The sequence below is a fragment of the Orbicella franksi genome, chromosome 8, assembly GCF_964199315.1.
Source record: "Orbicella franksi chromosome 8, jaOrbFran1.1, whole genome shotgun sequence".
In the NCBI taxonomy this organism is placed as follows: Eukaryota; Metazoa; Cnidaria; class Anthozoa; order Scleractinia; family Merulinidae; genus Orbicella; species Orbicella franksi.
The window spans coordinates 27748630-27776398 of record NC_138152.1 but is presented as its reverse complement, the minus strand read 5'-3'; the positions used below and the strand labels follow the sequence as shown (position 1 = coordinate 27776398).

Sequence of the window (27769 nt, the reverse complement as noted above, 5' to 3'; positions counted from 1 at the left end):
GGGTGAAAAAAGGAGAAATGACTGAAGGAAGAAAAGCTGGCAGGGTAAGTAAAACTAAACCTGGCCCTCCCCTTAGCTCAAAGTCTGGATCCGCCACTGTGCTTGGTGATCCAAACACAATCCAACAATGTTTGGTGATTCAAACATGTTGATGTTGTAGTGAGTAGCCAAACGGTATCAAACATGACTGTTTGATCACCGTTTTACATTTTTTGATCACTGTTTTACATTTTTGAGATCAAATTGATGTTGTCATTCAAATTTTATCAGACACGATCAAACAAGGTCTCTAAACAGGAAAATGTTTGGTCACCAAACAAAGTTTGATTATGTTTAATCGCAAAACATTTTCCGTTTGGACAGGGCTTAATGTCCACATCAAGTGGTCCATGGTTTGAGCCCCTCTCAAAGATAAGGTTAACATTGTAAAAGTCTGCAAAAAGAAAAAAAAGGAATAACTAAACAATTACCTCCCCAACTCCACATAAAAATATACAATGTGATATTTTAAAATTGTTTATTTATAATATTATTGTTATCATCTTGACTTAACACAATTACCGAAACCAACTAGATTTGAAAACTTAAAGCATCACTGTTGATTAACTTCAATAAGACTAAATCAATAATCAGTAATATTTATTAGTTTCTAGGTATTAATCAATAATAAATTTGAAAAATGACTTATGGTAAGACTGCAAATCTCTTATCTTAGGAAATTTTTATGACACCAAATATTCCTGCTTTTTGAAAAAAATAGCAATACATTTGTTTGATATTGATTGTGGACATTTTGATATCAAGACTTCATAAATCGATAAATTTAATTGTTATTTAAACTGATAACTCATAAAATGTTCATTTGAGATTGGCTTTCCAACTTCACAACTTCTCAATTGCCTATAATTTTCATATACCTTTATAGATGCTTGAAATTACTTATTTGCTTAATTCATGTACTAAATGTAAGTGGGGTCTCTGTTTCTTTCCAAGTGAACACAGGGACAGAGCAAGACGTTCACTTGATGTAGAAGTTCTCCTTAATTGTCTTTCCTGAAAAACAAAAAAAGAAAAACAACCAAATTGCAAATCAAACTTTGCTATCATTATGAAATATTGTCATTCATTCAAACAAGAGACGTCGTTTCCAACTTGAAAGCATGCTAATGGTATTGACCGATGGCTTTCACTGTCTTCATTTGATGGGTCACAGACTTGAAAGTTAGAACTACCTTGTCCAGTGTATCAAATAAAACCGAGGGTTTATGTACAGACTTGAAAGTTAGAATAACCCTGTGCAGCATAATATACAGCAGTACATGTAAGAAATGCTCAATAGCTTTCATTTCAACACTTGCACCCCTGGTGTTCATCTACAGACTTAAAAGTTAGAACCACTTAGGGCAGCATAATAAACAGTACCACATGGAAGTATAATTTAAATGGTCTCATTAACAGTGAAGTCATTTGTTTTAGTCGGATATCAACTTAACCGGTAGATTATCGAAATGTATCTCCTCTGGGTACTCCCATGTGGAAAGGTCAGAGATGCTCCTCGGAAAATTTGAATGAAGCCCCTAAAGGAGACCGATATGGGTGTGGCTCGAGCTTTATTTGACCCCTAAAAGATAACATTTAAAATGGAAATAACAGCTTTTTTATTTTATTCAGTGCACTGTAAAAGAAGCGAGACAATGAGTATTTCCGGCCTATTCATATGAGAGTTCCCCGCCCCCTCCGAGAAATCTAGCTAGATCTTTGTTATGGCCGAATTCATGTTTACATGAGAAGTTTGTAACACGTCTGTGCTGGAGGCTACGACTGAGGAATTCAGTTTTGAGATAACATTTTACTGGTTTAATATCCCTCACTGTACCTTGTAGAAGTATGCTCCAAGACGTCTTCATCCTCTTCAAAGCAGTCTAGTGTGACGTCATCTCCAAGCAGCACAAATGGGGCCCAGTGGCAAGTCGCACCGAAATCTTTTGTTTCCCTCATGTGGCTTGATTCCCTCATGTAGTTTGTGGCGCCGTTTAAGGCTTGGCTGGCTTTCATCCCTCGGGCCAAGTGTTTGTAGAACACACGCATGAACTCTAGTGTTGCGTCGTCGTCAATTGCCCATAGTGCTGCAAGAACGGAACGGGCCCCTGCACCCAGAAATGCTCGAGCTATTCCGACCACGCCCTCGTCACAGACCTGTCCTTGGCCACTATGACAGCAACTCAGCACCACAAGTCTTGCTCTAAGACCAACACTCAGCACATCTGGCATGGTCAGCAAGAAATCCTCTCTAGTGGGGATCTCGGATTTTCTCGACAAATTGGGAGCCAATACTATCTCACCGGCTTTAGAGTTGCCATGTGCTGCAAGGTGTACCAGCGCAACGTTGTTGAGCCTGCTCAGCACTGCTTCCTTCGTAGCATCTGAACCAATGAGAGGGGAAGTCTTGACAATCGCTGCGATCATCTTCGCTTCTTTCCTGGCACTCGGAAGTTGACGTAGTTTCCGTCCTTCATCGTTTACAACTTCTTGCACCCACGGATCTCCTACAACCAGAGCGCCGCGTTTGCAGTGGTGATCGGTTGGAGCATCCAAGATCATCTTCAAACAGGTCAGGGAAGGAATTACACGGATGCTGAACGATTCGCACAGGTAGCGGGACTCGGTATCTTGTAAGGCACCAAAAGGAACTAGGGAGAACTGACCATCGGGGACAATAACGAGCTCATTTCCACGAAGGTGGGGAATTACTGGAGCGACAACGGCGTCATAAAGGACGGAGAGGCGTTTTCTGTGAACAGGAGGTGACGTGGGTGATGCCTCTTTGTCACCGTTACGCAGATTTTCTTGGAAACTGAGAAGCGACAAGTCGGTCGGCTTTTGGACTGTCAAGCCATCTTTGTTGCGGAGTGCATCTAGTGACCTATCCTCGCATCTTACTGTGCGTTGAACACCAACCTCTTTGTAGGTTTCCTCGAGGAATGAGCTCGGATCTTCGGAATGGTCTTCAGCGAGATTACTCTGACTGAAGTGGACTTGTTTTCCGTCTTGCAGTAGCCACACATTAATTACATTTTTGAAAACGGCCAGAAAGACAGTGTTGGCGGGGGCGCAGGTAAACAATTCACTCGCTGTTTCTTGCTGTGAGACTTCTGCTGAGTCCTGGCCATGGTGGCATGCTTCAAAACTATACTGTGTTTCCAGCAGGTCGGCTAGAGCTTGTGCGCGTCCCTTCTCAGCAGTTAACAAAGCTTCTTCTGTCTTGTCCAGTCTGAGTAGAGTGGTAGAGAGTGCGGCGTACGCAATTCCAAAGAAATGTCGTATGGAGATCTTCATCCAATCCTCCAAAAGATTCCAGTCTCGGATGGAATTTGCTTTTTCCACAGAAGACTGATAGGAGAGAACAGCATCGCTAAAAAATCTACACTCTGTCAAGCAGTGTCCTTGATATATTAGTGCTTCTGCTTCGTGAAAGTGGTCGTGGCTTTTCTTGGAAATGAAGAGCGATTGATTATTTAACTGCATCACCTGCTTAAGGTCACCACGAATGAGTAATGTAGACCTTAATTTGCGAAGAGCATGTTTTTCGCCTTCCCCGTCTCCGATTTCTTTACAAATGGTTAAACATTTGCTGTAGTAATGCTTGGTCTTCTTGAGATTACGAAGATATTGGTGTATTCTTCCAATAGAAAGATATGCATCGCCTTCTTTACCTTTGTCGCCAAGTTCCATGGAAATGTTTAGATACTCTTCGTAGTACGACATGGCGCCTTCAATGTACTTTACGCAAAGTACCTCATCCAAGGCTGTAAGGTAACATGTGTCGCCAAGATTCCGGTACGCAAGCCCCTCTCCAGGTCTGTCTCCCATCTTTCTGCAATCTGCAAGATCCTCGCTGTAGTACTTTTTGGCATTTTCGAAGTTCCTGCCAACTTGATACAAGTTGAAGTGGGGTTCACCTATTCTCTCTTGCTGAGCTGCTGCCAATCCTGTTTCCTTCATAATCACCACGCGGCGCTTAAAGAATTCTTCCGCGTTATGATAATCATGGGCAAGATGGCACTCCCATGATAAAGACTGATAGACCACTGCTAAAATGACACCGACACTTTCTTCTCCTTCTCGGTCTCCTAATTCTCTGAAAAGAGCCAGACTTTGGTTGAAGTGGAATATTGCATGTTCTTTCTCACCACCCGCCAACAATTCGAAACCTCTTCTCGAGTGACTCGCTCCCTGCGACTCCCTGTCGTTATCCTTTTTGAGGCTAGTTGTAGGATACGATACGTACAGCAGGGCACGGTCCAAATCGTGTCGAGCCCCGTAAGTTAGTCCTGTGCATTCACCAATGATTTTGCTTGAGAGGCTTCCTTTTTTGTCGTTAATTTCCTGTATAAAAAATAACTAAATAAGCCACAAGGCAGTCTATCGGTCAATGAAACAAGAAAGTTTGCAGCAACATTTATCTCAAATATTTGACCATTATACCTTGACCGCATCAGTTTCAGTCTTCGCATTGAGTTTCAGTGCATCATTATTTTTAGCTTTATCCTCAATAGACTTGCTCTTCACTTCTTGCAAAGTCTTGTTTTCGCGATCAATCTTCTCACAGTCAAGGTTAGAACACTTTGGTGATTTTCGCTGTAGGGCTTTGGCCTCAGGCAAAAAGTCTTTTTATTAGCTGGTCTTCCCTTGATTGGATTGGACAGTTTTTGAAAATAGGTTAAAGTTTGCTATCGATATTTCCAAGGAGACAGAAAAACAGAAGTTCAAAATTAGTTAAGCGTGACTTTTTTGCAAACCAGATTTGCTATAGAAGCTAATTCCAGCATCCTTAACTATGTTGTATGATAGGTGAAATACATAAGAAGGTTATAAAACAATGTCTATCGAGTCTTCAAGAATTTTAAAGAAGCACTCAAAATCGGAAATTGACAGAAAATTACAATGAAGGAGGATTATATCAAGGAAACTTACGTTATCGGTGCATGACGTCAAGATATAGCTTCATGACACATTTTAATATCACTTTGAAACAATTTTATCAAAATAGTGTTCATCTGTAGGTCTCTTTTGAATTATTATGCTTAACGTATCATGGTTAGAAATCTTTTCGCGATTTACTCGAAATCAAGCATACAGAATTTATTTCTGTATATTCCACTCTTATTTCGTTTACCACGTGAAGCCTTAAAAGCCCGCTGAAACTCGGGAGTTCGCGCGGACAAAGAGCCCCCAGTGCTAGGCAAAGAATATTATATTTTGGCGGAACCGTCTTCATGTAAGATAGATACTTTCACAATAATTTAGTCCGAATTTATATGGCTGGTTTGATGATTGACCACATAGCATCCTGGTGATTCAAAACAAAGAATTGGAAAGGAAGCACCAAAAACAATCTATTGTTCGTAATTGCATTAGCAAAGGATACTGCCAACCCATCGCAGCACCACTTGATTGCTTCTTCATACAATTGAAGTTCCTTACAGGCCTTTGCTCCTGTTGGTATTAGGTGACAGAAAATTGATAAAAGTAGTGACTCTTTAAAAGTCTTGAAATACAAACAAAAATTCTTAAACACGTCATGTGACTGAATATGCCTCGACTGAAACTGGGGAATATCCGAGTGATATTCACCAATTTTCAAAACTGCGCGTGTTGTAAAAAAAAAAATATATTTGAAGAATTATAAACACAATAGCCTCCATTTGGCGCGAAAATATGCTCGGATATTTGTCCTTGGACCAGAAGCCATAATCGGGGACGGAGACCGTAAGCGCGTGCCATTTCTAGTATTGGGGCTGTACCCATGATATGGGACAATAATTCTATTTTTAGAACAAATTGCGCCATCGCCTGCGACACACGCGCGTACATGCTGCGAGGATTTTTGCGGATGTCGCGCGGGGAAAATGGCGTCCGAAATTCCCGAAATTTTTCATGTTTTCGGCCCACAACTCAACGCGTTTACGTCTGTTGGAATTTTGGTCAAGTATTTTCGTCGTAAGCTGCTCCAGTTTGAGTGAAGTAAGACCGTGTCGAATTTAGGTATGTTCCGTTGTAAGCTTATATATATCGCTGACCAAGTTGTGTTCCGACGGATGCTTCTTTTACACGAGCTGTGCACAACTCCACTTTAAATTTCACGTATGTTGAAGGTTAACAGCTTTTCCATTACACAGCAAAAAACTAGCTGGATATATTTAGATACAGCAGAGCTTCAGGACTTCATAGCTTCCTAACTCCTCTTGGCACACGCTTGCGAGGAATTTGTCAGTCTATCGCGACCGAAAAGTAAAACAAAATAATTGCTAGTTTGAGTTTCGCCTGAATTGTAAGCAACGCTTGATGTTTCATCAAGGCCCAATAACTTTACGTCCGTAGATACTGCTCAGTTTTATTCGTGTAAAAAATCCAGTAAATTCTCTGTTGTCGATGAATGAGAGCGCTCGCCGATGCGTGTTTTGTACAGTCAGTAAACATGACAAATTGCACTTCCGCGGCACTTTCGTGTGAAAGCGTACATCGAACTCAAACAATAACTCTATAGTTTTTAAATATGTTTAAGATTGATAAATGTTTGAGAACATATTAAAAGCTAAGCTGAAAATATGTGAATAAAGCAGAAATAATCAGCAAAGTTACGATGACACTTTCTTTAATCAACTTGGAATAACGATTTCGATTTTGTTGATCGAGTTATCAAAACTCCTCGTCTATTTTCATTTTCGCAGTGTAAAACTTCACTATGCTTATGTTGAAGAAACACACATGATGTTAGTAGCCTTTTTTGCGTTCGTGAAATTTGTTACAGCATCTCAGCACAAAAGATAACGAAAGAAATCCTTGTCAAGATTTGTTGACAATTGAAAACACCGACTCGGACTTGAAAGTGCACGAGCTGCACTATGCAAATGAGCTAATTGTACGCGTCAGACTTTCCTTTCAAAAACTTTTGCAAACTCACCAAACAAGCAGAAACAATAAGAAACCATCAAAACAGGTTTTTGTTATGATGAACCATTGTCTGAGAAATTCACAAATTAACTCGATACCAGAGTAGAGAGTTTTCTTGCTATATTCTTAAGTCAGAACAAACGCAAAAACATACGCTTAAGCTTACAACTAGCGTGAGCAGATCTTATTATTCATTCCCAGCGCGAGAATGAAGTCTTGTTTTCGACCCTGAAAAATCCACCTTTGCCGTTAGCTCAGAGCATAAACCTACATATAAACGCCCTGGTTCGTATTCCCTGCCTTATTCCCTGCCATCGCTGTGAAAAATACGCAAGAGAATCTCTCACCATTTGATCACGCAACGTGACAACATCCACGCGTGAGCCCCCGACATGTGCGTGAATCCGCGCGGATATATGACGTCAGGATGGCGCAATTTGCTCTAAAAATAGAAAAATTGTCCCATATCATAGGTGCGCGCGAATTCCGAGACTTACGGTCTCCGTCCCCGATTATGGCTCCTGCCTTGGACATTATCTGTTCCTCAAAACTCACAATTTCCTTCGAGCTACGCTCTCGGAAAACTGTTCGCTTCTCGGAAAAGATAATGTCAGGCGACAAATATCCGAGCATAATTTCGCGCCAAATGGAGGCTATTGTGTTTAGTATTCTTCGCAACACGTGCAGTTTTGAAAAAAAGGCTTCTTTCGATATATTAAAATTCAGCTTGATAGTGAGGCCTAGAGGACACAAACAAAAGAAATGAATAAACATGGTCATTCAATTTCCTTTGTTCGTGTCCTCTCAGCCTCAGTGCCGAGCTGAATTTTAATATATCGAAAACGGTCTATTGGGGGATATCACTCGCATGTTCCCCAGTTTAGCTGGAGCACAATCACTCATGTGACGCGTTTAGACCAATGGCACGGGCCAAAATATTTGATGCATCATAACTACAGATATAGCTAGCTCCCGACCCGGGAACCGCATCGCACGATAGAAAGCCCGAATGGAGCTATCGTCCTAGGCATCAAATCCCGGCTCTTCCCGCATTCCCCCCCCCCCACCCCACCCCACGCAGCATTTACATTGATAGGTGCATTAATTACTACATCGTGGTTTTCTTAGCTCCCTGCACTTTCTAGGCACGTAACAAGACAAACCTGACTCAGAACTTTTATTTACCTGTAACAATAGCTTGTATGGGAGATTTCTGGAATGTTCTTACACCTCGATAACAATAGTGGAATGCTCTTGCACTTTTTGCGTCCTTGACTGCGTCATGAAAATTACCTGTGGAAAGTGGCAATCTAGTGAATAACGTATTTATCGATTATTTGTAAGTACGTGAAGATTGTGCTCTGACTGAGTATGAACAGAATAAAAACATTTACTAGACCAAGTTTGATCGCACCAGCTAGTACAATGGACATCTTCCTTCCCCAGAATTTTGAACAGCTCTTTTTACACTGGTAAACTGGTCTAGTTCAAGAACACAACACGATGACATTGGCCGAGCTCGTATTCGAAACAGTTGATCTGATCATGAAATCAGGGACACGTCATACACGTGATACAATAACTATCTGTCCACTGCAGTTCTCATCAAAAGCTAAAACATTATTATATGAAATTACTATGAAACGCCGCACCACTTAAATTACCAAACGCGATAAAGACCTGATTTCTCCTAAAATATTTGATACACATTCAAGCACTGAACAAGTAAGGATAATAAATAAAACCGTCAAATAGCTATAAGACAAGCTATAGGACATTTTCTTGATGTACAGTACCACCAAATTCTCAGAGCTAAAATTGAAAGAAATATTTGGTAATTGTAAGTTAGGAGAATTGATATTTTGAATTTGGTTTAAGTCAACTAAGTTCAATCGAGTACAAATAATCGTGTGAACTCACCCATTGAAAAATGAGAGGCAGCCCTTCTGGTGTAAAAAATGGCGTTCAGTTCGTCATCTTTGCACTTTAGATCAACCCCTTCAGTGAAGAAACTGAACGGATTTCCAGCTTCATTTTCCTTACACTCAGCATCTCCTTTTTCTGTTGCTATCAGACACAAAGCGTTTTCTGAGCTGAGTTCAGCAACAATCATAACCAATACAATGAACCAATGAGAACGCAAACAAAAGATCGTGACTGGTGCCAAGTGCTGAAAAACACACTTGACCGGTACAAATGGCTTTTGCTTTTGCATCTGCCCCCAGTTGCTCAAAGGCTGGATAAATACACCCAGGTAAATCGCTCTCCAGTGGACAAGTGTTGGCAAAACAAACTACACCATCTACTGGATCGTGATTTATCCGGTGGATAGTGTTATGTACCCTTTGAACAACTGGGGCCTGATTGGTTAAGATGGTGACGTGCGAAAACGTCTATGTGACCCTGCTATCTTTGGTTTTTACTAGCCCTTTCCAGGCTCTCGGTCAGTGGGGACGATCGAAAAAGCGAGCGGGCGACGAGCGGGATCAGCGACGAGCGGGATCTGTGAGAGAAAAGGGACTTTAAACAAATCGCTACGACTGGCGCTGATACGGCTGCCGGAAGTAAATTTCCCCCAAAATGAGACAGTGCGCATGTACGTCGGTTGCATCCAGCCGTAGCGTGAAATCTGACTACGTGAGTCGGGATGTTTTGCCGTAGTGGCTACTGCGTCGGGTTTATTTCGCTTCTCCGGCCCTTTTCAACGGACATCTCCGCATTTTAAGAATTCCATTGGATACTATATCCTTTAAAGTCAATTGAAGTCAAAGATTGCGTTAAGGTTACCTCTCATAAGGTTGTAAATCGGTATCCTGAATTTACGATAAGTTTTGGCAAATGTGTTGGAATGGCGAAGTGAGTCAAGTGAAATATTCGTCCATGATTGAAAAACGTTACTCTGGTTTAAAAAATGTGAAAATGTTGGTAAAAATTTCTTGTAAAAGTCCCAACGTTTCGGCTAAAACTTCAGCCTTCATCGGGGGAAAGTGACAAGGAATTTGTTAAAAAGGCACGATCTTATACTATGCAAATCGGCAAATCGGAGCTAATTATGTTCTGTCCCTTAGGGATAAATTTAAAAATTCGTGCGGCAAGTCCATGCCATCACCACGGTTCAGCGGATTCCTACAAGTGTTAATTTCCCATGCTTCTAAAATACGTCTGTTGCGCCAATTTGTGCTTGTACGTAAAATCTTTGAAGATTCCCAGGAGATGGTGTGGCCAGAGTGTAAACAATGTTCCGCTAAAGCTGACTTGTGCGAATGTTTGTTTAGAACCGCTTTTTGATGTTCTTTGAGCCGGGTGGTAAATTTTCGTTTCGTTTCCCCGATGTAGCTTTTGTCACAACCTTGACAAGGAATTGAATAAATTGCGCCACGAGTCTGATCTTTCGGGACTGGGTCTTTTGGTCTTGGTCTTTTTTTTTTAAACCAGAGTAACGTTTTTCAATCATGAATCAACCACCTGGTTACAGGACCATTTTTGAAATATTCGTGTTGAGTACGAGGTTGCTTTTCTTCGGTTAAGTTTGGTTTGAGGGTTTAATGAAGATGTTTTATATCTGGATAACTATACGATGCTATTTTGTTTCTTTGAATATTGATATATTTGTGTTCTTCACTCGATATTCTTTGAGATATTTGTCTCAGAAATGAATATTTCATCCATCAAACCGTTATGGAACAAAGTGTGTGGCATTCGCTTTAGCTCAGAAATAATCTGTTCGTCCAGCCGAATAACGGCCGTCGTCCTTTGAGCGAAGCCATTTGGCTATGAGAAACTAAATAAAAGAGATTTTAAACTCCTTAGCCGATGTTTCTTGCATCTTTGTATTTCGCTTTACTCACTCAACTTAAAAATTTGGCAGACCACCGAGACGTTCTCTCCCCAGACCTTTTCAGTCACGGCAGCCGTAGTAGCACCAGCCGAAGTGATTTGCTCAAACTCCCTAAAGACCCCGCTCGTCGCCCGCCTGCTTTCCCGATCGTCCCTACTGACCGAGAGCTTGGAACAGGTAAGTTTTTACAAGAGCATTTTCCCGTTAAAAAAAAATGAGCGATAAATAGATTTGCTAGACAGAAAAACTCCGATCATTCAGGAAAAAATACTTCCCACAATTAAGGTTACCGTATACCATAAGAGATGTCTCGCGTTACAGAAGGTAACGTAGAAAAATCGCGCCCGGAGAAAAATATCTAGGAAAAAATTCACAGGTACGTTTTTGTTGTTTACGTCAAACTAGCTACTGTCCAAATTTGAGAGGGAACAAACAAATTCCCTTTAACTTGCAGCCTTCAAAAGGGACCCAAAAGACATTTAAAGGTCATATTTTAAGGTCGTGAAAAATTCGACAATTCATTTTATTTCAAAATTCTTGGTATTGTGTGATAGCCAGCCAACTCTATGAGCTTTAATTTGATATAGGGGCTTAGGTATCTACAGTTTAAACCGAACGCGCTACATCGCTTGGACGTAAGACACCTCTTAAGGTGCTCTCAGAAAGGTATACGGAAACCTTAAACTAGCTCCAAAATTGCAAATCTGCCAATAAAATTTCATGCCGTACTTTGTTGCAATATTTAAATTAATCCTCTCCCATTGTGTCACTGTCAAAGTCATTTCTTACAAAGCGCTCGGATTCAGTACTAATCATGCCGCAAAAGTCTGTGTTAATCTTTTCTGTTCAACAGGTTAAGTTCAGTTTATTTGTAATAACTGTTTTAGTAAGATTATTCACGTAAATAAAACTATTCAATCTTCAAGGCGACAACTATATCTTAAAAAATGATGAGGATTATTTTTCAAGTCGCAAAGACACATGGTGCATTATTTGGCAAATTCTTTGGCGTAAATTTAGTATATCGAGCCAAAACACGAAAGTTAGCTAGAGAAACAAGCAAGGACATACGTCGTACATGGATAAAAAATAAAACTCAACAGAACGTTGATTCACCTGTGACATTAGCCAGCAAGATTTCTGTTGCAATGTTTAGATCTCTGTGTACTTCAGGAGAATTACCTGTTCAAAAAGAGTAAAAAACTCGGTAAAAATCACAGGTACGTAGAGCGCACACAGAGCCTATTTCATCTGGGCAGAGTAAAACTGCTTACGATAATAAAAAAAGCGCGAAGTTTCATAAATCATAGTTCGCAGCAAAAGATTATAATATATAATCTCTTGTTGGCGGCAAACAGTAAGCTTGTCCATCGTTAACTTCTCCCCTTCAATATTTTTCCAAATTAGACAGCGGTAAGTGGGAGCAATTCCCGGTTACCCTTCTATACCCTTAAGGAATCTAAGGAGGAAAAGAGGAATGTAACTCCCCTTCCCCAAATCAATAATGAATTCGCGCTAAAACCAAAACGAGCCAGTTTTCCATCATTGTAATTGGAATGAGCGGATGGATGGTCTTAAATTTTCAGTTGTCCAAGATCAGAAGATTGTATTCCAAGAATACAACACGAGGACACTGACTTGACTGTTATTCAATCTTTTGATCTGTTATCCAATTAGTCTGACATTTTATTGACTGTCATCCATTATATTTTCTGTTAGGTCACTGAGGCTCAGGAAAGAGTAAGATTGGTATTGGTACCTTGCCACTTGAATTAGCAAAAGTGATGAAGACCTGTTTTCCTCTTACAGTATTAATACGCAGTCACCCAGAAAGGTGAGGAGAATAAACGTAATTATCACAGATGATGTAATACCAGATTCTCAAAGCTAAAAATTGGGTTTCAGTGTTAGGATAATTTAAAACAATGGAAAATTTATTTTTAGAAGACCAGAGAACATGGTCAAGTTTATTGTAATTAAGGTAGGTAAAGTCTGCATACAAGCCAAGTGGCCCATCAGGCAGGACGTTATACCGGTTTCTGTAGCATGAAGCGACTAGGAATATTTCTACTCCCCCCTGGATGGGATACCAGTCCATAGAAGGGTTGCCCCTAGCATCAAAGTTGCTAGTACCCATTTACACACCTGGGTAGAGAGAGACGAGAGAGGCACCTTGAGAGTAAAGTGTCTTGCCCAAGAACACAGCGCAGTGTCCCTGGCCAGAGCTCGAACCCGGACCGCTCGATCAAGAGCGCACTAACCAATTGAGGCCACCACGCCTCCACTTAATTGTTACTAAACTGGAAATCAAATAGTGTCCTGAACTCACCCAGAAAGAAGTGAGAGGCTGCCCTTTTCTTGTAAAGAACAGCGTTCAGTGCGACATCTTTGCAGTTCACTTCAATTCCTTTGGTGTAGAAAACGGCGGCATTACTAAATTCATTTTTTTTGTACTCAGCATCTCCTTTCTCTTCATTCTCTTGTGCTGTTTCTATGAGAAACAAAATACAAATTGAATGATGAGAATTAGTGATTTTCGGACGACTACCGACTGCGTCCACTTTTTTTGTTTTGTTGAAGACAATCAGTCTGATTTTAAGTCGCGATCGGTTAGACTGTTCACAGCTTCCCTACTTTTCAACGCACGCGAAAGAAAAAGCGAGCGAAGCAAGCGCGAAGCGCGCGGGGGTAGGGGTGGGGAGGCGAACGAAGCGAGCCATACGAAGAATAGAGAGACTGCAGCTTTGGAAAACTGTGGTTTTATTAGGCTCCTCCCCTTGTTATCGCCCTGTCGCTAACAGCTCCGCCTCTTAATAAACAAATCGGACCAATTAAATTTGAGCGGTAAATTGCTCGGTTAATTAATTACAAGTCCAGTTTGCACGCGACAACACGTGCGTTTGGGTGTTGAGGATGTCGTCTTAGACGACCGTTACTCCAAAATAAACCTGCAAATAGGAGGTAGAAAGCCGAAATCAAGCGGTCTTTTCGATTCTTGTAGGATATGCACTTGCTCCTTTGCTATTCGCTTGAGGAGTTTTGGTACAACTTCTCATGTATCAACGGAAAATTTATTTGTTGAGCCCAAATGCGAAGGTTTAAGTCACTAAGCATAACACTATTGTGTATCGGAGAATCTTTGTTCTTCAACATGTTATGGAATTTTGCATCCAAAAGTCTTCCGCTACACCGAAAACAAGCTTGTATTTCGCTTCTCTAATCGGCGGAAGCATGTCGTCCTTTGTTGAAAAAACGATGGAAGGAATCCCAATCTCTTCCATCTCTTCTATTTGTTCTTTCATGATCCTTTTGAGTCAGTGGCAAAACAACGAGAACAACAGCATTTGCATTTCTTTTGTCGCTGGGTAAAGGTTGATGAATCAGAATTTTCCCAAAGCCGGTCGGCAAAATTGTGACAACGTCCTTCGATCGAAGAAGATGAACAACAACCTCTTTCTGTTCATCTTTGAGCGAAGAAACATATGGAAATGTTTCTAACAGAATTCTATAAACAAATCAGTTATGGGTGGTCGTTGTCAAGGTAATGACACTTTCGTCGCCTTTCAACCAATGGGAATTTCCGTTTCTGAAGAAACGGTAAATTCCCTTTCCTTCCAAAGATGTCATGGTGAATACACTTTTTTCCAGAGATGTCTACAGTCCCTCTATTTTTCTCGGTCCCCACCCCCTATTCTGTCAAGTCTCCTGTTTTCCGCTGGGTTCCAGTTCTCTTGCAATTCTATCCGCACGTTCAATGATCGAATGAAAATACGAAGAAATAGAGGGCTGTGAACAGTCTATGATCGGTCAGTCGGAGTGACAAAAAGGCTCCCTCCTCCCAAAAAAATTACCAGGAAGAGTCTGGAACTAGGAGTGAACCCTCTTCCTTTAGTATCATTGCCGCGGAGACTGGAAACAACAAGATGAAGTTGGAAATCAACGTGGGTGTGAACTGTTGCATAACACATCTCGTTATCCCTGAACTCAAGGTTAAAAATAGTATGTTGATTAATCTGCATTTCTAAAAGTGTTTGACTACATCTTTACGTCCATCACAAGGGAATTTTGTGTCATAAGAAAACGCAAAAATTTCAGTGACTCGGACTACACCAAACGGAGAAAGAAATAGGGGATAGCCTAAGACAAAACTAAAGTAATCACAGTGATCGTAACCAAAACAATGAACCAATGAGAGAACCAGAAGCAAGCTTGAGAAAACACAGGCGACCAAATCATCTGAGGGGTGCTGGGCGAGTCTTTTTTTTTTTTTTAACACAAACAAAAAGCATATTAAAGCAAAACCAGAGCAATTCTAGATGACTTTCTTCACTCGTTTGCTTTTGTAACTTGGTTAGAAAAGATCTTTCCTTTAGAAATCACGAGGCTTCTGCCTTTTCATGTTTTCTTCGATTTTGTCGAATACAAAAATGGCTAAGAGAATGAAAAATTTTGAGACTGAAAAACGATCGGTGAGGTGGCATACTGTCAACAATTTCACCTATGAAAAATAAACGTTTATTTATAGATTTACTTTTAGCTAATTTTAATATTTATGTTCCGTGTCATGCCGTAATACTAAAGAGATGTTGACGTATTGATTAGCAGTCAGTTTTGTTTTTTTCATTTTCATGTGTTTCGTGTACATATTTATATTGTGAAACTCGATCTAAGTCCTTTGGTTTTATAGTAAGCCTTTTCCCCTGTAGCCTGAAAATGCCGTTAAAAAAAACTGTCCCAGTTTCAAAATGGAAAATCCTCAGGAAGAAATTAAAAGAACATACATTTCTCCTTATTGGAAACTTTTCTCACCTCTTAAAGCGTCTTCGTCAAAATCAAGTTGTTGTGAAGCGCTCAGACTCATGTCTTGCATCAATTGTTGTTCATTCTGGTCAAATGGTTCTAATGGTGCAAAACAAATCTATATCAGTCTTTTCTGTCCTGATAATTTTAGGATTTTTTAATTCATGGTTTTAGAAAACCCTGATGGCAATCTAGCTAAATAAATTTATTAGTTTCAGTCCTCAAAGTGACGAGTGTAACTTGAAAATGACGAGCAACCCGCTGCCGATTCAACTGTTTTACTAATGAAGTTTCTTTGAAATGCAGAAACAAAAAACTAAAAAATAGGAAACATGCAGGAGGTTTATAGTCTACATAAGAGGTAAAAACTCAGACAGAAGTTTGATTTACCTATGAAGAAATCTTGTCCCAATTCTTCTGCGCCACTTTTACCCTTGTGTTCTTCACGTGAATTACCTGTGGAAATTAGGTAATAACGGCAGTTAAAACGTCTTACTGTTAACATCTTACTACTCAAAACTCAACTTAAAAGTAAAAAATCTCGCTACTCAACGACAACAACAACAACAACAATAACAACAAGACTTATTTGTATGCAGCAGCACAGAACCGCAAGGTGTTTAAAGTTTCTAGTTGCTGAGTTTCACTGATACTTTTCTGTTCGGTTTTGTTCAGTCAAAGCTGAAGAAATCGAGGATGTAATTGTATTTAAAAGTGCTACAAAATTAAGATTTTGTGAATTACATCAGATATATATAAATTAGTGAAAGGTGATTAATACCTGTTTTCTTCTTACAGAACTGATGTTCAGTCAAGCAGGCAGATGAGGAGAATAAAGAAACTCATCGAATGATATATCAACAAATTCTCCAAACTAAAACGAAGTGTGTATACAACAATTTACAAAATGGGAAATTTTTATCTAGAAGTTGGTAAATTTAACTAAACTGGAAAAGATATGTAGCCTTGTAAACTCACCCGGAAAACAGTGCAGGTCTGCCCTTTGGCTGTAAAAATTGACGTTCAGTCCGTCATCTTTACAGTTCATGTCTATTCCTTTAATGTAGAAACTTAACGCATTTCTAAAGTCATTTTGCTTGGACTCGGCTCCTCCTTTGAACCATTGCTCCACAGCTGTGAGAAACGAAACACGAATTGGGTAGTGAGTGACTAGTATTGGTAGTATTCCATTTCACAACACTCTCATTCATACTCAGTTGAAATAAGATATGGGAATAATGATTGACCAGCGGACTTACCCAAGATGAACAGCTTGGCTTAGGCCGGGGAGGTCGAGTCTAGCGGTACGACGTACGACCCACACGATGAAGGTGGGAGGGTGGGCCGTTCCCTGATCAGCGCTCCGCTGGAAAACCGGGTGGAAAACCGAGCACGAATGGAGTGAACAAGTAGTCTCGGTATTTACTGCAGAGCTATTACGTAACTAGTGCCAAGAATGCTCAGCTAGTCGAGAAAACTGCATTGTTGTTACGTATTTGAACTTTGCATGTCATTATGAGTGTTGTGAGTAGTATTAGTATTGTAAGTGGCGTAAGTAATCATATTTTATAAGAAGTATTGTAAGCGGTACGAGTGGCAATAAAAAATGAAAATGAAGTAGTGGAATTTTTTAACATTTGACCGTCGTAAACCCAAAATAAAGTGGTCACGCACGATAAACGTTAATAACACAATAAACCAATGAGAGTGCATGGCGCGACAAAACGCACGTGACCAGGTCATGATTGGCTTTGGTTCACATCTGATTTGCATTAGCTTGCATCGTAACATTTCAAAAAGTATCGCAAAGCAAAATCAAACCAAGTTTGGATTATTTTTGACAATCGTAAAACGACCAGAATGCTTTAATACTATAGTCAAGAAACAGACGTCTATATCGAGAAATAAGGGGCCAAAACTATAGAGAGTACAGTCCCATTTTCTTTTCTCTTCTCAAAGGAGCTGATCTGTTTGTAGAAATCACAAGGTCTCTTTTTATTATTCTGAGTCCTTGCCAGGAACTGAAATTCTACAGAACGAGCACAAAGAACAAAAGACTTGGAGACTAACGTCAAAAGTTTCACCTACATAACATGCAGTTCATGCCATGAAAGTTAATAAAAGGAAAAAAGTAAATAATAGCGTGGCATTGGGTTAACGTCTTGGCAGCAGCCGCACTGATCCTGCTGTTGTGTTGTTTATTTATTTATTTATTTTTGTTGTTGATCTTATGGCGCTGGGAAAAAAATCTGTTTGTTACGGCTTGTTTACAATGGAATGGGTCAGTCGAAAACCATTCTAATTGAAAAATATGTGTGAATTTTTTTCCTCAAAAGTTCCTGAATTTTTGCATGTTGTTTTAAATTAAATAGAAAGAACGCTTTCCTGTATTTTTACTTGTTGATGTGGTGCGCTAGGAAAAGTCTATTCGTTACACTCGTTCACATTTCTCACTCTTATATGTCTTTATTTTGAAACGGAACAACTTCAGTAATTAAAGTTTCTTCATATATTTTAGTCAGTTCTCATGTTCAGTTTAAAGCCGTTTCGTTATTACTCCAGCAACTGGTTGGTATTTAGTTTGGTTTACTCCAACATCTTTGGTATATTTTCGCCCTTTCACCTGTTATGTGACCTCATTTCAATTTACAAGTCATATCTTTTGCACCTTTTATTTTCCGATTCTTCCGGAATAGAGTAAAGTACCATTTACGATTATTTTCCATTCCCAGCTTTGAGCGTGTTACTACATATTGACTTTTAATTTTGGTAGACTTGGAGTTTGTCATTTTACAATACTTTTTCAAAATTAGATTCAACTTTTGAGCTTTTACTTTTTCGAGCAGCTTTTTTAAGGTTACCGTATGCCTTAAGAGGTGTCTCACGTCCAAGTGACGTAGCGCGTTCTGTTTTAACTGTAGATATCTAAACCCCTATATCAAATTAAAGCTTATAGATCTGGCTATCAAACTAGACCAAGAATTGTGAAATAAAATAAATTGTCGAATTTTTCACAACCTCTAAATGCAAGCGTCTGAATCGTCTTTTGAAAGCTACAAGTCGAAGCAAATTTTGTTTTTCGCTTAATAAATTTGTCCCTCAGTTTCGGGACCCGAAGCGCTAAAAGTGTTTGCGATTTGCCATATTCAATTTCAGTGAAAAGTTACAGAACATTTTCGAAATAGGATTAAAAAAATATGGCTGTGATCATAGAAAAATCGCTCTCGGCGAAAAATTATTTAGAAATAAATAATTCGCATACATATTTTTGTTGTTTATATATCAAACTAGCTACTGTCCAAATTTGAGGGCAAACGAACAAATTCCCTTTGACTTCTAGCGTTCAAAAGGGACCCAAAAGATGATTCAGACCCTCAGATTTAAAGGTTGTGAGAAATTCGATAATTCATTTTATTTCAAAATCAGTACTGGAGCAGTGTTATAAGCTTTAATTTGATATAGGGGTTTAGGTATCTACAGTTTAAACCAGACGCGCTACATCGCTTGGACGCGAGACGCCTCTAAAGGTGCACCAAAGGCATACGGTAACCTAGAAGTTGCAAAGCGCCCTGTTGGTAATTCACCAATTCTGCTAGCTAATGACTGCTACTTACGTGTTGTGTTTGTAGGTTAGTCACATTCATGTACAATAATGTTGAGATATAGGTTATATCAAGTTTAATGTGTGTTTACTTGTTTTTCTCTAGAAAATCACATCGTCTTTTTTGACTTAAGAAGCTGAATTTCAAATAAATTTGTTAGCTCGAAAATTCTGGAAATTCCGACGGTACTGGGAGTTAAAAATAAATACTAACAGATTCCACAATTACCTTAGCTCCAAAATTGCAAATTTCATGCACTACATTATATTGGTATATTTTCTCACCTCTAAATGCAGCGTCAAGGTCAAAAACAGGAAAATCGCTTGGATTCATAGCTAATGACGCAACAAAAATCTGTATTAGTCTTTGCTGGTCAGGATGCATCGTCACACTTAATTTTACTTTATCTACAATCCCTTCATGTGATTTTTCATTCCTGGTGATCACTATGGTGGCCGAATTGCTTTCACTCTTCCAAAAAACAAATGTGTCTTGGAAATGACTAGAAATGCTTTTAAAGTTAGAAGCGACTCGCTTCTTTGGTATGTTTATTCTATGTATAAAAATAAAAAAAACAAAAATTGAGAAACTAGCAAGGAGTTATATATATATGAAAAAAATTCAGAAAGACCTTTCAATTGATTTACCGGCGATTTCTTTACAATGGTTTAGATCCTCACGTGCATCTTGAAAATTACCTTTGGAAAATGAGTGAAATAGTAGGTAAAAATCATAGACATTGATGGTGCTTAGATAGCAATTTCACCTGGGCGGAGTAAAATAATAAAGTATATTGGCATAATAAAGAGTAAAGCATAATTGCTTATAGGTAGCTCCAAATGAGAATGTTGTCTATCTTAGGATACCTCTCTTCGATAGGCGTTTTACCAAATTGCCTGAATAATTTCCGGTCGTCCTTTTATACCCCTAGGGGTTCTTAGTAGGGAATGGGCACTGCGAGAGTAAAATATCAAGTCGAAGAATTCATCATTAGGTGCCTGGTTTGCTTTCCATGAAAGCTCTCGATTTGGCACCCGGTACACTATTACATTAGGGCGCTGCAGTTCTCATGGAAAGGCATGAGATTGGTTTCAACGTCTCGCCACCTAAGTAAAAATGGGTCCGCAGTGCTTTCATGGGGTGTTATGCTTAGTTTTATTCCTATCGGTTGGAATGCTGTTTTCTTATGTCAGTATCTGGCAGTTGAATTGCTACAAGTGATAAGGCAGGCAAGTCATTACAATTTTTAAGTGGGAAATGTATGGCAGAATACTGCTTACTTACGTTATCCTCTAATAATAATTATTTTTTTTAGCTCTTAGTCCTAATGGGACATAACACAACAACAATCTCTCAATTTATCCCTATTTTGTGCATTGTGAGTTTTAACTCTCTGAACTCGGCACTGTTTACACATGATGAACTTGTGCATGTTGTGTCAAGAGGTTTTAATGCTGTAATGACTAAGCCTGTTTAAATACATAACAACATTAACAACTGAGGACCGCGGGGTTGCCAGTTGTGTTTTGAGTAGCGGGCTCCATCCAAAGAGTAGGCGGCTAAGGTTTGCGTGAAAAACATACCGCGAAGCGGCTGGGGAAGACGCGTACTGCGCATCGTTCAGGGAGAGTATAGGAGGGGGTCACCCCCTCCCACTGGGGGAGGGGATCGCCCCTCCCACTGGGAAGATGTTTGAAAAGTAATTTCTTGAGATGCAATGTGGGGCTACTTTCAGCAAACGTGTACATTTGTTGATGATTTTCCCACTCTTAATTATTGTTATTCTCCGATCCAGTGTTCATATAAGTGACACGGCAAAAAGGTTAGGAAGGATTGAATCACTCAAGCAAATCGCTCTAAAAGCAAACAAGTAGAAGATTTCAATAATAAGTAGAAATATTTCATTTCAGTTTCGTCTGACTTACCATTATTTTGTTTTGATGTTTTCTATTTCTTCTTCACTTTCTTTTATTTGATACAATGTAAATCACACTCGCACCGTTAATCTGCACATTGTATCCCTAAAGTGGCTGCCTGTTAATGACAAACTTAACTTGAACAATGCCGTAATGATGTTTAAATGTGTTAATAAACTCTTTCCTGACTGCTAAATCAAGAAATTTACTCTGCGTTCACAAATTCACACCAGAAATACTAAACAACGCGGTCACCTGAACATTTCAAGGTGCCTTCGAACCACCGGACACTGTGGTCCTTGACCTACCGTGGTGCTAGGTTCTGGAATAATCTAAGAGACGATGTTAAATCTTCAGACTATGTCAAAGTTTTTAGGAAAAAAATTGTTTAACTACTTTTTTCTGATTAATCTATGAATTTGCAAAAAGTAAATCCAATCAATTGTATTTAATCTCACTAAATTTTTAATACATATCCATTGCCTTAGTTATTTGGTTAGTTATTTTAGTATGATAGTTATGTATTCTTGTAACTGAAAAACCCTTGTAGGGAGTTGCAATAAAGTATGCATGTGTGTATTCTATCTCTACTGTATTATATTTGCATTTTGTGCATAAGGAGGCAATAAAAAAACTTTTTCCTCTCTTTCTTCTTGGACTTATTTGATAAAGTGTACTATGTACGATAAATTTGGCAATTATGCACACAGAAATCCACGGCGTTGAAATATTCGATATTTTGGCGCTTTCTTGGTTTTATCTCACACAAAATTTAATTTGAAAAAAAGGTTATTTCAAGTTTCTTTCATATTTCAACCTCATGTTCGGAATTTTAGGCTTTTTTAATAGCGAACGTATTTGACACGTACGCGTTATCTGATAACCATTCACTTCTAAATTAAATATTCTGTGTTACCCCTATGATTTGCATGATACTATTGTATCATTTTTGTGTGTTTATAAATTGAGAAAATTACTATATCGCTTCAAAAAATACAAAGGTTTATATTTATTTCCATTAAAGTAAGAGATAGTGTAGACTGAAGTAATTCTGCAGTTTTATGGCGGATATCAGCTAGTTTCCTGCCGACGGCCTTAAATGTTAATATTCTGTAAATAAATCTACTTCTCTCATTACGGTAGCACTTAACTGAAAACAAAAAAAAAACCAAAAAAAAAACCAAAAAAACACTACAGTCCTATTTATTGCAGTGCCATTTGAACAGAACGAAAAGTCACCTTTTACCAGACTACTTTAAGTTACTTTATTCTGTGTTTTGTTCGCTTCAGAAAATGATGCGCTGAGGTGTAGAACATTTTACGGCTATTAAAGTAAATCGGTTTCGATTCGTGTCACGCACTTTTTCAGCAAATACTTTATTTTCTCCGATCCATTTTGGGTTCAAACAAATTAACAACTGAAAAATTTTATTTCCATTTAATTTCTCCAATATCATGCTCAGGACTAACCTACTAACATTCGAAGTAGGCGGCGCAGGTTTCGAGAATGCGCCGGTCGCCGGCTTATTTTGACAACCCCGTAAACTGGCTTGTGTGTGCAACACGCACCAGATTTGAAGCCAATGAATAAGGGCTTGCGAAAGCGGATTAGTTTCAGTGCAATCCGCACTAAACAGTAGCCGAGTCTAGATATGTTAGCTTGCGTGAGCAAACAACTCCCGTATCGCCAGGGAAACTCACTCCATCACCTAAATGAAATGACACTGATAGAAAAACCAAGACAGACATCAGGTAGTGCGGTTAATTTTCGAAATGAAATCATAAACAGCGCGACAGAGCGATTTTGAATAACTTACCTTGAATAATAACAACTAATTTGCGAGGGAAAGCTCTTCTAAATTTTCACAAAACAGGTAAATTAAAACGGGTGCCATTACACAACAAAAACGGTACGCCGGAAGCAATGGCTGACGAAACAACTCGAAAACAATGTCACGCAATTCCCAGTACCCAGTCTACCTGCCAGACTATTCATACACCCAGAGGTCTGTCACGTGTCATCTCGTCCTTGAAGTGGCGTTCAAGATCTGCCTCTGACTTAGGGGTCTGCATGCATGAAATGCATAAGATCCCAAAAAGAAGTGATGAACATCTAATTTCTTCTTACAACATTGATTCTTAATTACGTAGGTAGGTAGGTGATGGAAATAACTAAAATCATCAAATGCTGTATGAACAAGTGCTCAGGACTAAGAAAGAAAGAAACTTATGACAATCAAAATGGACATTTTCACTTTTTACATTCTGAAGTTAGATATTTTAACTCACTAAGCTACAACGGAAAACAAATATGCCTTCTGAACTCACCTAGTAGCTGATGAATCTGTGACCTCCTGAAGTAAAGCTTGAAGTTAAAGTTGTCATCTTTGCACTTCACTTCAATCCCTTCAGTGTAGCAACTTAACGCACTTCTTTTGTCATTTTTCTTTCCCTGGATATTTCCTTTGATCAAATGTGTGTTTGCTGTGAGAATCAAAACGCGTAATGGGGTGTTAATAGTGTCATTTTTAAACAATATTTTTTGAGCTTAGGAGAGTGCAATCACAGTTTTCTTTTCTTGCCTTTGGAAATCAGCCGATCTGTTTGTAGAAATCGCAAGTTCCTTTTTCATTTATCGAAGTCTTTGTCAGGAACTCACGATCGACAGAAATTGCAAAAAATAACAAAAGATCTGTAGACATGAGCACCTACGACCGATGAGGCCAGATACTGTCAAAAGTTTCACCTACCTTGCATGTAATTCATCCTAATGAAGTTCTTTTAAAAAGGACAAATAACTAAATGAAAGCGTGGCACTGAGTTAACGCCTTGGTAGCAGCCACTGATACCGTTCTTGCGCTGTTTATTATTTCGTTCTTATTACCGAATGGGAGGTCTGCATGGAAAAATATTGACCAAGGTCGTGCCGTACAGACCTCACTGCGTTCGTTCTGTACGCATGACCGAGGTCAAGATTCTCCCATACAGACCTGCCAAGCTCAGTTGAAAAGATGTTCATTACATAGTTAAACCAGACGATTTCACTTCGCTGAAAGCCGCTCAGGTAGCCAGTTTGTAATCACTGTCATTTTGCTTCCGGATATGGATGACAACTTTGAACTTACTGAGAGGAATGTTTTCAATTTCTCTAGCCTCTTTTATTGACTAACAAAATTTCGTAGGGGCGTTAAATTCGCTAAGTTTTGTATTGATGAAACTCAATTAACAGAGCTCACGACAAAATGCCAGAAAAATGGGGATTTGTTAGACGAGATCCACACTAAAAATCTTTACTTAGAAGCCTACTCTCGCCGGGAGAATATCAAATTTACGAACATAGAAGAATCGACAGAAATAGGCGGCCGCACTAGTGAAGACACCGAAGAAGTTCTCCGAACTTTTCTGGAACGTGATCTTGGTTATAGGGATGCAAGGAATGTAGAAATTCAGCGAGTACATCGCATCGGAAAAAGCAAGGATGGAAATCCGCGTCCTATTCTGGCCCGTTTCCTTAGATATAAAGACTGTCAACAGATCTTTTTACTGGGTCACCGGCTTAAAGGCACTAACTTTCAAATGTTCCGAGACCTTCCCCAGGAAATCATTACCCGTCGCAAAGTACAGATGGGAGCTTTTAAGGATGCCAGGAAAAATGGAGTTGCTGCCTCCTTCAGCCAATCTCAACCGGATAAATTGTATATCAGAGGTAAATTGTGGCCGATCGGGCAAAAATTTACTATTTAATTAACACTAAATAAACTTTGTTCAGATTGACCGGTAAATTGTTCAAACTTCTCGCAGTTTCGTTATTGCCAATATGCTTTTCACCAATTAGAGGCGGTCGGCAACTTAAACGGGCTAATAGAGTTGCAGGCTTTTTCTCTTTTTTTTGCTGTAGCAAGCAATCAAGTTGCCTAATTTCTCCACCATAAGTCCTTTAGTAATTTTATTCATTTTGTGTGTGTTTTCGTTTTACTGTCTCCAGGGCATAAAAATCTATCTAATTAACAATAGTTTAAAGGCATGTGGTCATTTAGATATCTTTTATTGTGAAAATGCAAAACAGTCAACTCAGCCTCCTTCATTACTCACAATACAACAGATCTGAAAATAATTTCCCTCAATGTCAGGGGATTGGGAAACAATGCCAAAAGAAAAGAGGTGTTTAACTGGTTGAGAGCGAAAAAGCAATCTATATATATGCTGCAAGAGGTCCATTGTTCTCGAGAAACTACCGATATATGGTCTTGTGAATGGGGGTACAAAGCGCTCTTCAGCTGCTGCAGCAGCAACAAAGCAGGGGTTGGTATTCTTTTCAATAATAATTTCAATTGCCAGATCCACAAGGTTTTCTCGGATCCGAATGGACGCTTTTTAATATGTGATATCGTTGCTGATAGCAAGCGTCTGACTGTGGCTAACATCTACGCTCCGAATGAAGACGATCCAAATTTCTTTCAGGTTTTTTTCGATCATTTATCAAACTTTAAAGGTGGTGAAATCATAATTGGTGGGGACTTTAACTTAGTTCTTGACGTCGAAAAAGACAAGAGGGGTGGCCTTGCCAGAACACACAAAAATGCCTTAAAAGTGATTCGAGATTTCTCTGAAAATCTTGGTTTGACTGATATTTGGAGACTTTTCAACCCAGAAGCCAGGAGATATACTTGGCGCCAAAACCAACCAGTCATACATTGCCGACTCGATTTTTTTCTAGTAAGTGAATCATCTTTATGTGATGTGACCCATGCAGATATTTTTCCTGGTTTCAAAACGGATCATTCGATGATTACTCTGAATCTAGCTTTACACTCGAACCCCAGAGGCAAAGGTTTTTGGAAGTTGAACACGTCCCTTTTATCCGAAATGAGATATGTCCAAGAAATTAAAACAACAATTGAAAGCACTGTGAAACAATACAAAGACGACACCTCAGTGAACCCAGCTCTGCTTTGGGAGATGATTAAATTAAAGGTGCGAGAAAAATCAATATCTTATGCTGCATACAAAAACGCGACAACAAGGAAACGCGAAGAAATGTTGGAACGCGAAATCGCCTTGTTAGAAAAACATTTAGACAATGCAAGCAATAGTAACCCCTCATATCATATTGTTGCTGAAAGAATTTTTACCTTAAAGAAAGAGCTAGAAAACATTTTTGAGTATCGAACCAAAGGCGCTATCATTAGGTCAAAGTCGCAATGGTACAACGAGGGCGAAAAGAACTCCGGATATTTTCTAAACCTCGAAAAAAGGCACTGTAAACAAGGAACAATTAGTCAATTAAAAATTAATGACACCGACTTTGTCACCACAGACAAAGATATCTTATCTGAATGTACGGCTTTTTATAAAAATCTTTATACGTCAAAAAGCTTCGACAGCATCCAGTCAACATTCCTCTCTGAAGTGAACTCCACTTCTTTGACCAATGAAGAACAAACTTTATGTGAAGGCCCCTTAACTCAAAAGGAATGTTTCGAAGCCCTGAAGAAGATGGAGTCTGACAAAACGCCAGGCACGGATGGACTTCCCGCCGAATTCTACAAAGTTTTTTGGAAAGACATTTCTTCTTTTTTAATCTCGGCCCTCAACTATGCTTTTGACTCTGGCTGCCTCTCAGTAACACAAAGACGAGGGGTTATAAAACTAATTCCAAAAAAAGATGCGGAACTATACTTCATCAAAAATTGGAGGCCTATTACCCTTTTGAACACTGATTACAAAATCGCAGCAAAATCTATTGCAAACCGAATTAAATTAGTACTTCCAAACCTTATCAATCACGATCAAACAGGATTTTTGAAGGGCAGATTTATAGGCGAAAATATCAGACTCATTGACTCTATTATCCAATATGCCACAGAAAAGAATATCCCGGGCCTGTTACTTTTTATTGACTTTGAAAAGGCATTTGATTCTCTCGAATGGTCCTTCATACATGGAACATTAAGATCCTACGGTTTTGGTGCTTCGCTAATTAACTGGGTGAAAACCCTGTATAGTCATACTGAAAGCTGTATTCTGAATAATGGATGGGCAAGTAATTTTTTTGAAATTCAAAGAGGTGTTAGGCAAGGCTGCCCGCTCTCACCTTATTTATTTATCCTATCGGCAGAGGTGCTGGCCACGGCAATTAGGAAAAATACTAATATAAAGGGAATCTCTGTAAATAATGTGGAAATTAAGTTAAGTCAGTATGCCGATGACACAACACTTATATTAGACGGGTCACGTGAATCTCTCCTTTCATCCCTTGCAATGCTTGACGATTTCAGCAAAGTCTCTGGCCTCAGACTCAATGATAAGAAAACGGAAGCTCTATGGATTGGCGCAAGTATTGGAAGTGATAAAATTCTGTTATCAGGAAAAGAGCTTAAATGGCCAAAAGACAAAGTAAAATCCCTAGGTCTATGGATTTCAACAGATCCCGAACTATCTGCCTCTTTAAACTACAATGAGAAACTTGAAAAAGTGAAAGAAATCCTGAGATGCTGGAAATACCGCCGACTCACATTGTTAGGGAAAATCACTGTTATCAAATCACTAGTGGTCTCCCAATTGGTTTATCTACTCTCGCCTCTTCGCTCAAACTACAGGGTTTTAAAAGAAATAAATGATTTACTCTACACTTTTCTATGGAATGGTAAAGGCGACAA

The 27769-nt window shown here is 39.2% G+C and overlaps 3 protein-coding genes across 3 annotated transcripts in view; 1 reads left to right on the top strand and 2 right to left on the bottom strand.

Annotated features, from left to right (window-relative positions):
• Positions 1-614: 614 nt before the first annotated feature.
• Positions 615-9067, bottom strand: LOC145494321 (uncharacterized). The gene is made up of 6 exons (XM_081473763.1): positions 8875-9067; positions 8140-8247; positions 5429-5496; positions 4486-4599; positions 1877-4386; positions 615-1053 (listed from the first exon to the last, which is right to left on the bottom strand). Exons 1-6 carry the CDS (start codon positions 9065-9067, stop codon positions 1041-1043), a joined length of 3006 nt encoding a protein of 1001 aa, XP_081329889.1. The 3' UTR covers positions 615-1040.
• A 2658-nt stretch (positions 9068-11725) lies between these two features.
• Positions 11726-27769, bottom strand: part of LOC145494320 (uncharacterized) — a 76147-nt gene continuing 60103 nt past the window's right edge. Inside the window, exons 15-22 of the mRNA XM_081473762.1 lie at positions 23439-23594; positions 19842-19892; positions 19479-19529; positions 16571-16786; positions 15983-16048; positions 15602-15691; positions 13122-13283; positions 11726-11974 (exon numbers count right to left, since the gene is read on the bottom strand). Coding sequence (XP_081329888.1) covers positions 11889-11974; positions 13122-13283; positions 15602-15691; positions 15983-16048; positions 16571-16786; positions 19479-19529; positions 19842-19892; positions 23439-23594 — 878 coding nt within the window. The 3' untranslated portion in view covers positions 11726-11888. The remainder of the gene's footprint in view (positions 11975-13121; positions 13284-15601; positions 15692-15982; positions 16049-16570; positions 16787-19478; positions 19530-19841; positions 19893-23438; positions 23595-27769) is intronic.
• LOC145495748 (uncharacterized) lies at positions 23998-25275 on the top strand. The gene is made up of 2 exons (XM_081475341.1): positions 23998-24004; positions 24340-25275. Exons 1-2 carry the CDS (start codon positions 23998-24000, stop codon positions 24852-24854), a joined length of 522 nt encoding a protein of 173 aa, XP_081331467.1. The 3' UTR covers positions 24855-25275.

Bases quoted from the DNA above. Each gene is read 5' to 3' on its own strand.
- LOC145494321 (XM_081473763.1), bottom strand. From the start codon at position 9,067: ATGATTGTTGCTGAACTCAGCTCAGAAAACGCTTTGTGTCTGATAGCA. The intron at 8,248-8,874 runs GTGAGTTCACAC...CACTTTCCACAG, and splicing joins TGCCTCTCATTTTTCAATGG to GTAATTTTCATGACGCAGTC. The intron at 4,600-5,428 runs GTATCCTTTGCT...GACTGTGAGAAG, and splicing joins GGTGCTGCGATGGGTTGGCA to ATTGATCGCGAAAACAAGAC.